At 25.3% G+C, this 13,315-nt stretch overlaps 1 protein-coding gene across 1 annotated transcript; it reads right to left on the bottom strand.

Moving 5' to 3' along the window:
• Positions 1–77: 77 nt before the first annotated feature.
• On the bottom strand, positions 78–12,489 carry Dark (Death-associated APAF1-related killer). The gene is made up of 20 exons (XM_015512441.2): positions 12,021–12,489; positions 10,266–10,499; positions 10,061–10,198; positions 9,293–9,447; positions 7,082–7,353; positions 6,900–7,026; positions 5,535–5,673; positions 5,290–5,466; positions 4,983–5,225; positions 4,724–4,902; positions 4,535–4,661; positions 4,287–4,446; positions 4,026–4,228; positions 3,603–3,846; positions 3,282–3,540; positions 2,902–3,223; positions 1,223–1,504; positions 1,058–1,162; positions 664–921; positions 78–600 (listed from the first exon to the last, which is right to left on the bottom strand). Exons 1-20 carry the CDS (start codon positions 12,168–12,170, stop codon positions 331–333), a joined length of 4,044 nt encoding a protein of 1,347 aa, XP_015367927.1. The 5' UTR covers positions 12,171–12,489; the 3' UTR covers positions 78–330.
• Between the last annotated feature and the right edge of the window lie 826 nt (positions 12,490–13,315).

Genomic DNA, 13,315 nt, shown 5'->3' on the forward strand with positions numbered 1-13,315 from the left:
AAAACTGTTCTAAATAAAGAAGAAAACTATTGAAAATATAAACATTTCATTAAATGATCAACAATAAAATTATTACATTTAATAATTGTGTATTAGTGTATTATCTAATTGTTCACATTTATAGCACCATTTTAGACTTAAGTAAAACAATTGATATGGACTTATTTTATATAATGTTTTTTTTCTCAGCTATGTATGTATTATTACATTTTTAACACGCCCAATGAGTAACCAGATAATTTTCATATATTTAATTGTCCAAATATATAAAAAATGATTTTAGTGCATGCAATAATAATTTAATACTGAGAGTTAGATAAATGCATTGTTTTAGCTATCACTAGGTAAATTCAACTTTACTAACTGCCCAGTGGTATTTACTGCAATATATTTATTTAATATAGGATTTGCAAAAAACTTATCAACTGTTAATTTCACACTTGCTAGTATTATACCAGACTCAACATCAAGAGTAATTATTTGATTATCTTCTTTTATTGCTATCCGTGTATCATCTGACGACCAAATCATTGATTTTATATTATTCACACTTGGATCAAATGTAAAACATTTATGAGTATTTAATTTTTTATCGATACACTAAGAAAAAAAGGTTTAATATTAAATTATATTCAATATAGGTTATAAAATTATTATACTTACAACAATACGCTTTTCTCCACCAATAGCAATAAACCTCTTGTTGTTTGATATACTGATGGGTGCGACTTCATGTTCTAATAATGGTAATGGATACTGGTAAATCAGATTTAAACCCCAATCTAATGTTAATTGATATATTTTCAAATAGTTGCCATTGTCGACCACAGCTAATTTTGATGAATCAAGCATCAAGCTTCCATTTATTTTAATACAATTAATTTCCAATTTTATTGTAGATTTATCCCGTAAATTTAATATCTGTTTAAAGGACATAACATTGAAATAGTTGAATTATAACATATTATGTATAATTTTAACATATTCATATAAACTACTCATATTAACAACATTAAAAATATATGGAAATTAAATTAATTAATATTTATATAATTACATAAATGTCATGAACATTGTACAGAAAGATGACTTTATCATGAAACACAAAACAATTAATTAGATCATGAACAATCACTTCGTATTTCGTTTTATTTGACCAAACCTAAAAATAAAAAAATAATAAATAAGCATTTTATTAAGCCTAAACATATATTTATTTTACCTCTATAGCTTGATCAATTTTTTTTTCATTTATTTTTATATTTTGTTTTAGTAAAAATGCTATGGTCAATTCATCACAGTCAAAATGAGCAAAAATTTGTTCTACCAATTGTGAAGTTTTAAATAAATATTCTGATGTTTGAAATTTCATACAGTATACGGATAAATCTTGACAAGCAGCAATTATCATTCTTTGATCAAAAGATTGATGTGACTGTACTATGGTTAAAGCTAACACTCTTTCATCAATCATAGACCATCGATTCAAGCCTTCAAAAAGTATCTACACAAAAAATAAATTATATAGTAAGTAGAAAATTAATTTCATGGGTATTTGAATTTATAAATTATGTTTTAAAACCAAAATTAAAACAATGTTTTTTTTTATAATTTAGTAAGTTATATGTAGTTATATATTATACTACTTCAGACTATACAGTTTTATTTTTGTAGATTTTCGTTTTATATAGAATTTCAAAAAATTATACGATAGTGTAAAAGATAATATTATAACTTGTGAAAATTAGTAATTTGTTAAAACAATTAATGTAAATAAACTGCACTGTTTGGGGTATATCTAATCAATCAGATGCACAAAAATCCAAGTTGATTTTACAAGTGATTACATAATTTGTATACTTCAAAACAAATTTAATGCATCCTATAATATGCATTTTTATCTAACAATTATACACACATAGAAAATAATTGCATTTTATCTACCTGTACCAGAATAAATATAGATAATTAGACTTCATCTGCATTAGCAGCCTAGTTAATGATTGACACTATCTTAACGAACTGAAAAAAATGCAACACCGAACTAACCAAGACCATATTCTAATAAAATATTAAAAAAAATTAAAAAACAAGTCTGTATCATCTATTTTTAATTAATAATCTGCAGCATTCTAGGTACCTTTAAGGTTTAAATTTAATATTAAATACATTATTTATGTACAACCAAAGATTACACCACCTTTTATTTTTCACAATACTGCCATCTGTCACTCATTCCCATATCGTTTATTCACCAACATGACATAAGTTATACAAAAATAATTACACAAACTAGCTATAAATCAAAAAACAATGCAACAATATCCAATAATAGATAAGAACCCTACTGTTGCCTGTCTTTAAAGTTTAAAGTATCAGTATTTCCAAAATCAAGTGGGGTCGGAATTTCGGCACCATAACACCACACAATCGTTTCTTATTAATGTATCTTTAGTTTTAATTGTCAAGCTGTAATAATTTTATATTGAGAGCTTTAAAAATAAAAAAAAAAATAAAAACACCACACAATGTTTATGGGATGTATCCTATGATAATTATCTGCCTTGAATAGTTTTTAAAATAATTTATTTAAATTATACCAGTTACCAACATAATATATATCATATTGCTATTTGTGTTAAGAACCATCAATTATAAAATATGTGTTATTAATAAAATAACAATACTATCTATTTAATTTTGTCAAACTTTTTTATAAATCTACATAACATTTTTTTTTTTTAGATAAAAGTTTTAAATCAACTTAAAAGAAGGGGACTGCCCATAAGTGCTACCTTAAGCTGCTATTGCAGACATGCCTATGTCTAAACAGTAAAAAATATTTAAATATTTAACAACATTATTTAATTTTGTTTTATAATTAGAAAACCATTAAATTACCTTTAATGTCCCACATTTAGTAACAGCTGCAACTAATACTGAATCATTGTCTATCCAAACAGCATCAAAATTTCGCTGGAGTTTATAACAATATAAATTTTGATCTTCAGAAAACAATTTATAGTTTTGAAGAGATAAGATTTCATTTTTGCACATATTTTCAAAATCGTGGTTGAATTCATTTGTAGCATTTGTTCGATGAGCACAAGCATATTGAGTAATATCTTTTAGACGCCATAATCTAATAGATTTGTTAGCAGCACTAAGTAACCAGTTACTCTGATCAGTTCTAGACCAAAACCAGTCCAAGTGTGATATGCCTCTGTAATGTAAAAATTTAAATAAACACAATTTTAAACAAACCTAATACCGATACTTACTCATTAGAATTATACAAATCTAGAAAATTGTACCCATTGGATAAATCACAAATTTTTATTGTACTATTACTCAAACTGAACGCTATATACCGAAAATTATTAATTGTATTCTCCTCAGAAATAGAAGACAATTTGTAATGCCGGTAACCTATTGGTGTAGGGTAAACTAATGATGGTGGTGAAGTTTTATTTTCATCTTCCCAGTTAAATTCATAACTTCGCACTAAATTTGGTGTCATAACCAGCATTTTATCTTGTCCTATAAACAATGTGATTTTTTTATTTAGTTAAAATTTATTTTAAACAACTCATTATATTAACCTTCTGAACTAGGTAGATAGAAAAATGATAATAATTTTTCTTTGAAGTAAAATAATCCAGTACAGTGGTCAAAAGGCCATTCACATTTATATATTCCACTAGTTATAATTGGACCATCTACAAGTGTTGAAAACAGTATTCTAGCTTCACGTGTCATATTTTCTATAAAATAACATCTACTGATGATACTATTATGCGTGATTGACTTTAGAATTGTATAATTTCCATCTCTCATTTTCCATATCTATTTTTCATATAATAATTAATATTATATTTAAGAATAAAATATAAAAAGTATACATATAACCACAGTTATTTAAACAACAAATAATAAGAATAGTAAATAGTACTGTTATTCTCCACTTCAAATTAATTAATTAATTAGTAAAATATTATTAAAATAATATCTTAAATATAAATCACCTTTAAAGTTTTATCAGTAGAGGATGAAACAATTAGTGTATCATCATATGGAGAAAATTGAGCAAAAATGACAGGTGAATCGTGTTCTAACACAAAAACACAATCAGTATTGGTATTTTCAGTTGATCTTTTAAAATCTTGATGGTATACATTTTGCCAATGTTCTTGTCTAGATTCAGGTGATGGTGTCCGCGTTTCAGAACCTTAAAATAAATTAAAAATTAAATATAATATTAATATTAATAAATTAAAATAATATACTTTCAGATTCAGGGAAACTGTTCATATTCCAAATACGTATGGTTGAATCATCAGATGTTGACAAAAAAAGATTTTTTAATTTATTCTTAACCAAATGAGTAACTGTTTTAGTGTGACCATTATAAGTATGCAAACATTTATCAGAGATAATATTCCATAACTGTAACATTTTAATTAAGAAATAATAAATATGATTTTATTTAATTTTTCACAAAACATGATTATATAGTTCTTAAATAATTGTTTACTTTTATAATTCCACTATTAGTAGCAATTAAAACCTCATCATGTCGATTTCCAAAAATAACTGTTTCAATTTTATCTCTGACAATAGATATATGAGGTTCTGGATGAAAATTTTGAGAAGGTCGAATACTAAAAATAATAATTATTTGTATGAATGTTGTTTACCACATAATAATAAAATTTAAACTCACTCATAGTAAAAATATAATTTTGTACTAGCTTTGGCAAGTTTATATGATTCATTATATATAAAAGAAGTTTCTGGTTCTTGAAGGCCTAGCTGGACAATATCACACTTAGTTCGATATAAATTAGGTCCAAAGCGTTTGACAAAGTTTTCAATTTCTTTAATATATTCATCATAAATACTCTAAAAATATTTATTTTTTTAGGTAATGGTAAAATTAAAAAATAATAATATTATTAGTATAATTATATAAAAAATGTCACCTGTACAACAATATATATTTTGTACTTCTTCAAATCTGCTAATAAATCAGCAGGACCAGTTACACATATTTTTGATTCAATAAACTTTAAATTTAAAAACCACTGGGGAAATTCTTCTAGCATATCAGCATTTTTAAGGTGATATCCAAAATACAAAAATATGTAATTATCATTTTTGGGAAGATTGGCAAAATTCCCTTTGCAATAATCTCTATAACGATCAATACATTTTTTATGCAATGCCTAAATACAGACAATACAATTAGTTATAGAAAATTAACTTAATACCTAAAATTTTGAGCTTTACTTTATATTCCTGCCGATTAATCATTTTTTTTAAATTATTTAAGAGCAAATCATGTATTGAATAAACATAACTATTTAAAGGTTGATTCCAAACTCTAACCACTAAACTCTTTCGCATTAATTCTGACATAATATCTTCAACTTGGATTGGTTTAATATTCCATAGTATGGATAAAACCTAAAATATAAATATAAAAATATGATGCAATTCCTTTCTATAAAATTATGTTTTAAATTCTACATTACTTCTGGTTTGATATTTAAATCTTCTACAAATAAAGAAAAATCTTGATATTTCTTTTGTAAATCACTTGGTAAATTTTTTATACACATTTCTATTGCTTTTTCAAGACTCTTAAATTGATTTTGGCTATGCGGTGTATATCTATAAAAAATATAAATACTTATACTGTTACGAGTTAAGTCTAACGATATGTCAATATTATATTAACAATAAGGTTAAATAAAAATGTAATAGTTATATATCTATAGTAAAACTATGCTAATTATTTTATAAAAGAGATAATTAGTGTATTATTTTTTTTATATTCTGAGAGGAGGGATTATTTTATAATTTTATGATTGATTTTACAATAAAGTTTTTTTTTTAGTCAATACATTTTTACTAGCAGAAAAATTGCTACTAGAAAATATATTTTCTGATGGGAAAGCGGAGATAGTTGGTACTTTTGAGAGATAAAATTTGATAATTCATAGTTTTCAAGAGCGTCAAGAAAAATAAATAAAAAATTAAGAAAAAATGGAGATTTTTAAGTAAAATCTGTTTTTGGTAATATAAATTTAGTTTATTCATGTAACTAAAAAGCTAATAACTGTGAATACCAAAAAATGTCAAGGAATGTTTATGTTACTATTTTTTATACACAATTAAATTTTCAAAATATTTTGAATAATCTTTTTATGTTACTGACATGAGAAAATTTCTTAGCTTATATATTATATGATTTATAATGATAATGATTTTCTTATTTTCTTATAACTCAAAAACAAACCTTATTAGCAATAGTAGCTACTTGAAAACGTTCACCAAATGGTTAGTCTCTCATTTTCTATAAAATTTAAATTAAAAAAAAGTTTTGATTTGTTTTAAACTATTTATAGATATTTTCAATTTTCAATTTTTTTAGTTTTTGCTAAATAATATGGTGTAATGAATGATATGATGATATTATATTATTGAATTCAAATTTAACACCGTCTATAATATGAATCTACTCCAATTATTCCTCAACAAATAGACTATCATTAAACACAAACTATAATTATTCTGGTTTGAAATAATAATAACAAATTGAAAAATAGAAGTAATGTTCTTAAATAATTTAATTTTAATTAAACTTTGATCAAACATTTTACTTCAACAGCTTAAATTCAATTAAAAATATTTAATTTTCTCTTCCTCACAAAAAAAAAAAATAGTCATTATACTTTGTTTCATGAGAGAACATGCTGATTTTTTTCATAAAGAATGTTGTTGTATCCCCTCCATGCCCTACCATTATCAACTAGTATTCTCTATAATAGCCAAGCAAGTTTTATTGATTAAAGGTATGTTATATGTTATAAAAAATCTTAAAATAAACTACTTACTTAAAAGGTTCACTAGTTTTATCTGATAACTCATTCAAATAAAATTTCCATCGATCTGTATTATTAATGGTATCTTCTCTGTGCATTTCAAGTTGTGTGGCAATAAGTGTAATAGTTAATGGAAATCCTGAATAAATAAATTAATTAAATTCAAATCATAGGTAGTACATTAAAAAAAATACCTTTGCATATTCTATGGAGTTTTGACGCGTGTAAAGGTAGAGACTTTGAGTCGACACTTAAACATTTTGAAAATAAATCCAAAGTCTCTTTTTCTTCAAATCCTTCATTTACTTTTAAATATTTCACTCGAGTATCAACTATATGATCCATAATACTCATATCATTTGTTGTTATTAATATTTTACATCCAATATCCAGGGACTTAATTATTTTACTACTGCATACATCATCCAAAATTAATAAGCCCTCTGTTAATCGTTTTTGTTTCCATCTAAATAAATAAATAAACATAAATGAATATTATTTTTAGAAATATACAGTTATACACACATATATAATATATATACATATATGTATATACTATGTGATTCTTTTATCATAGAACACTCATTATTTCAAAAATTACTAATGTTTTTGAAAATATTTTTTTACATAGTTTTGAGTACCTAGTTAAAAAACCAACATTATTATTTAAAAAAAAATTTTTTTATATTTTTTATCCTTATCATTTTATAAGTTTTTTACTTTTTTGAATGACAACATAGAGTTTAATTTCATATTCTAAAGCATAATATTTTTCTAAGTATTTTGATACATAAAAATCGGATTTAGGGAGCTAGTAGTTTATGAGTTATAAGTATTTAAAGTTTAGACAAGCGGAGTAGTGGACATACATTTTGCGGAGTAACCTTATACCTCTCCACTTTGCCAATCTATACTTTAAATACTAATAACTCATAAACTACTAGCCCTAAATTCGATTTTTATGAATCAAAATACTTACACTGTACATACATACTTAAATTAATTATTAGATAATTAAATACTTGTTTTTGAAATGCAGTATAACGAGCAGCTCAATGACCTAAGTAATAGAAGTAAAAAAGTAGATAATAGGAAAAATAATAAATATAATGACCGATACGTTATAACTGAATATTTATTTTATAATTCAATGTATTTTACTCGTAATAGAAGATAACTCGTAATAACCAAACTCATTATTAGCAGTAACTGACTTTAACCAATGTGATTTACTTTATTTAACTTTATACTTTATAGTGATTTCTAATGTATATATTACTGTGAATATCCGTAGTTGGTGAATGCTGACAGTCACCGGTTAATGTCATTGTACACCAAAAGTCCAAAATCATTAGTGAATGTTTGCTTATTGATTAAATTTGTGATTTTAGTAAATGTTCACTAGTGAATGTCGACATTCATAAAACGTTATTGGTGAATATTGGTAATGCCGATATTATTTAATCTTATTTAGGAATAACAAAAGGGTCACAATTAAAAAATAGTATCTTATACCTATCTAGTCCTATCTAGTGCCTAAGCTGCAGTATAAGGTACTGTATAAATTGATAATTTTAATCAAATGTTTTTTTACCTGACCAACTACTCTTATTTTATCTGAATAAACAAATATATCTACAAAAAAGTGTAGAGTGTAGCTGTAGAAATTTTGCCATTTTATGTAGTACACACATGAGTTTGTCATGCTGTTATAAGTAATAATATAAAATAATTGATATTTTAACTCCAAATTTGTAGAATATCTTAGCAAAAAATAACAATTTAAATTATCTTTTGTTATAATTTAAAAATAATTTTCATGGGTACTTGAAACTCTTAAACTATATCATTTTATTTTATAAACATAATGCAATTCTTTTGGTAAAAATTAATTCAACCTACTGTTATACTAAGTAAAAAATAAATGACTTTAATAATAATCGCAATAATATCATAAAATATATTTTTCTTGATATGGCCTTATAGTCTTATTTTGAATCATTTATTTTGAATCCAATGATCTTATATGAATCATTTAATTTTAATTTAACACATCCATTACAATTTACAGTGACTCACCACATGGCACCTCGTATACTGCAAAAAGAGATCCACTTTTAACTATAACTACAAATTTAATAGTTGATCACTTAATAATAATACCAATACTGATTGTATTATCATATTTTTATTTTTTCATCAGCCTCCAACCCAGCAAAGTAAAATTCTAAGTACAAGCCTGATTAAAATATTTTAAAAAATTTATAATAATACGATTTTTTTCATAACAAAAACTTGTTACATTATAAATTTTGAGCAAAAACATGAAAGTTAAGTTTTAGTGAAACAGGTAGCAATACTAAGTATTTTCAATATAAGATTAATGAATTTTGTACTTTACTTACAAATTTTGGATATTTGTCCTTGTATCCTCATAATCTATAATTAGAGGAGGTGTAATAAGCTGTTCTTGATTATTTAATCTATTTAATATTTCTGTTTGAATACGTTCAGGATGTGATGAATTTTCTCGTCCAACATTTATCCATTGCACAAATCCCTACAGCAAATGAAACAAATAAAAATAATTAGTACATGACAATGAGTAGTTGTAATTCTTAATCAATAGGTAGCGTTTTCTTAAATATTTATACAAATTGAACATTATTCAAAAATTATAAGCTTTGATCTATTACAAATTGTTGAACAAATGGTTTTACTTAAAACAATCAATAACAAAATATAAATATTATTTCATGAAAAATTACAATAAAGAAATACAGACAATCTGTATAAATTCATGGCCAAAATCAAGGATTTTCAAACTGTACTCTGTGCGCTGAAAGTGATCTAAGGGGCTCAGTAAATACATTTTAATTAAATTAACATTAAAAACTTTTTGAATGTGTTTAGAATTTACATTCATAGTTTTTTGTGGTTCTATTGATTGTATTAGCAACAAAAGGAATCCATGATCAAAACATTTGGTGTCCTGAACCATTATGTATTTATTTTGTTGTTTTTAAAAAGAATAGAACTTTACTCACCTAACTCTTCTTGCTTATAAAATTACTATACCAAATTGATTTTTTATAAGACAATGTATACTAATAATTACAATTTAAAATTAACTGTTAAACAAATAAATTTATAAAATTTATAAATATATATACCTGTAAGTATTGCATTGTAATGAAGGGATCATTTAACACTTCAACAACTAGACTAGATTTTCCACAACCAGTCATACCATTTACAATAACAAAATTATTTACTTCTAACTCTGTTAATAGTCTTTTTAATGTTGTAACCTAATATAAAAATTATACAATAAAAAATATAAAAATTAACATTACCTAGTGTGTTTATAATACATACATGGTTAACTCGTGATACATGTCTTGATGATAATTGAGGAACTTCACCAGCAATTAAAGTCTCCTGTATTTTTTTTGAAAACATAACATTATATTTAATTGTTATGGAATGTTGTAAGAGATTAGCTATCCATGAATAATGTGTTGACAAATGGTTTAGGAACTGATTGATACCATTCCTACCTTTTGATGGTAATAGTTCAAGCAAACGACTTGCTTCTTTCTCACGGTTTCTCTAAAATAAAACAATTGACAAGTTATTTATTAATGATAATATTGAATATATTATAATATGCCAAATGATAGTTACAAGGAGGAAAAAATACAATTTTAATTTAAACTAAAATTATAGATTTTAATTACGAAATAACAATTTTAAAAATCTTATAAATATAAAAAAAAAAACAGTGTAATGGGTGGTTACGTCTGCATGAGGTGGTATCACTGAGGATAGAAAATATAATTGGGTTGCAATATTCTAAAGAAGAATATATTGAGTAGTCAAGAAGATCTGGACCAATTTATAAGGGAATTCATGAATTATTAGTTAGTTTTCAAAGTGTTGCAAGAATAGAGGAGTTTGTATGTGGAGATTTTATGGATAGGATAGTAAAAGTGGTGGGTGAATAAGGTATTGAGAATAAATCATAAACAAAGAATTTATTTTGAAAAGATTAGAAGCAAAATTTGTCAAAAATGATCTGCCAAACAACTGAACTGCATTCAAGAGATGATTAAAAAGTAAAAAGTATAAAATATGGAGACAATGGGCAGATTTGAAACTTTTAGTGTTAGATATGTTTAATAAATTATAAAACTTTTAGTACTCTATTTACGGCTAAGTTAATGTTATGTTCAAAGAAAAAAGAGAAAAAGTAGTATATCCTAAAATCTTTAACGATGAAAACATATTGCATTTGCACAATAAGATTTTTACCTTTTTTAAATGAACAAAAATGTAATTGATAAATAATATACAGAATAAAAGAAAACTAAGCCGAGAGGAATTTCAGGCAATACTTCAAACAAATAGGAATGGGTACTACCTACTTGGTTAAACAAATTATAATCTGTTTTCAGTAACATAAGTTAAATTTATATGCTCTACTTCGATAATCACAAAGTTTCCTATGCCAGAATGAAGCATATGAATTTAATCCATGTAAACTAAAAACGCACACACACAATATGTCGTGTATGATACCCGTCCATGTGAAACGGGCCTTAGTTGATGATCTAACAAATCTTTTGTTTGGTGGAAGGACACAAATTAAAATTATATAGGTAATATTAAAAATAAGTTATTGTGGGTTGAACATTTACCAGATATCACAATGACCATTTAGCTATTATAGTATTGTATGACACTTATAATATGTTGTTTATTTTAATAATTTAAATCACAGATAGTTTACCCTAGTAAAAATATAACATATATAAGAGTAAGTATGACAGGTAGGTATGTCATATTTGCTGGTACGTACAGTAGGCTACTACACGATTATCATTAACTCTGTAAGGGCTTTAGAGAGGAGAACTAGCTTGTCTTAGTTAGAGATCCTTATTATGAGTCTTATTATAAGTAGATTGAGTAGAGGCTACAAATATGTTAGAAATAGAATTACACTCAAAATAATAAATAAAATTAAAAAGAGAGTAGGAAATAGTTCTCAGTCATTATACAACACAATCATGTATATAAATAGTTGTGTTAAATTTGAAAACAATGGCATTACTTTACTATAAAATTTCTTACCTCAGATTTAATATTGTAAAATTCATTTTCTGTTAACACCTGTCTTTCAAATAAAGCAATGATCATATCTCCTTGAATGTCTTGAACAATACTGTCATGATATTCCTTTAAAATAGTACATGGAATATTTTGATGGTCATCGATTTCCATTATTACTAATAAGTTGTGACAAAAAATCAGTCTTGAAGCTACAATATTGATCCCTGCTTAATATTTATCAATCTAACCATTAACACCAATTACAGCATAAACATCATACATTTTATTTTTAACCTTGAGAGAAATTTGGACTAGAGTAAAAATATTTATATACAATACAATTGGTTAAAAAAAACTTTACAAATATTTTTATTGGAATGATTTGTGTTGTGTGTTTATATTTTATCCAAGTGCCAAATATACTGTATTAATGTATTATAGACAATTGTGTATAATTTACAATTACAATACACTATCTACAACCGTGAGTATATACACAGAACAATATAATAGTTTAATTGTTTAATCATGTTCTTATCTAATATCTATTCGATTTCCTTATCTATAACCACTGAACAATAATATAACCACCACGGTTTAAGGTTAAAGGTTTAAGCTTAAACCGTGATAACCACGGTAGATTATAATCTACCGTGATATAACCACAGATATATAAAAATATTTACTTACTGTTCTATGATATAACCATACACAAGATAGTAGATACCATTGATGAAATTCTATATTTCATGGTTTGAAACGTTTGAAAACGGAGAAATTCGAACTGTCTGTCGTTTAACCACTTTAACCGTTTAAATATAAACGAAGCTGTAAATGTTCGCATGAAATTTCGGGACAAGTACCCCAATCACCAATCCTTTGGCAAACATTGCAAACGCCATGATCCAGATTCCAGCGTTTGGTCTGTTTAGTTATAGTAAACTTGAAGTATTTACGATTATTCGTTTTTGAACTACCTACAACAAAATAAGAATATCGCTCCACAAGAAATCCAGTAAACATCTAATGTCCTAAAAGTTTGAACACATCAAATTCTCATAGAAATTAAATGTGATTTTCCAGTAATCTTGTACTAAATTTTCAAATCATAGCATAGGCAGGGCCGGCGCAAGAAATTTTTGCGCCCTGGGCGAAACCATGTTTTGGCGCCCTTAACACCCCCCCCCCCCCGCCAAGACTAGTTTGAGTAGTATTAAAATTAAGTTTTTTAGTAAGTTAAATAAAATTAGCATGTATTTTGTATCATAACAATATTGTAATAAGGTTAGACATATTATTTTATTAACTTATAAAAT

Source organism: Diuraphis noxia, unplaced genomic scaffold (assembly GCF_037042655.1).
Source record: "Diuraphis noxia isolate RWA-SAM2 unplaced genomic scaffold, SU_Dnox_SAM2 contig0003, whole genome shotgun sequence".
Taxonomy (NCBI): Eukaryota; Metazoa; Arthropoda; class Insecta; order Hemiptera; family Aphididae; genus Diuraphis; species Diuraphis noxia.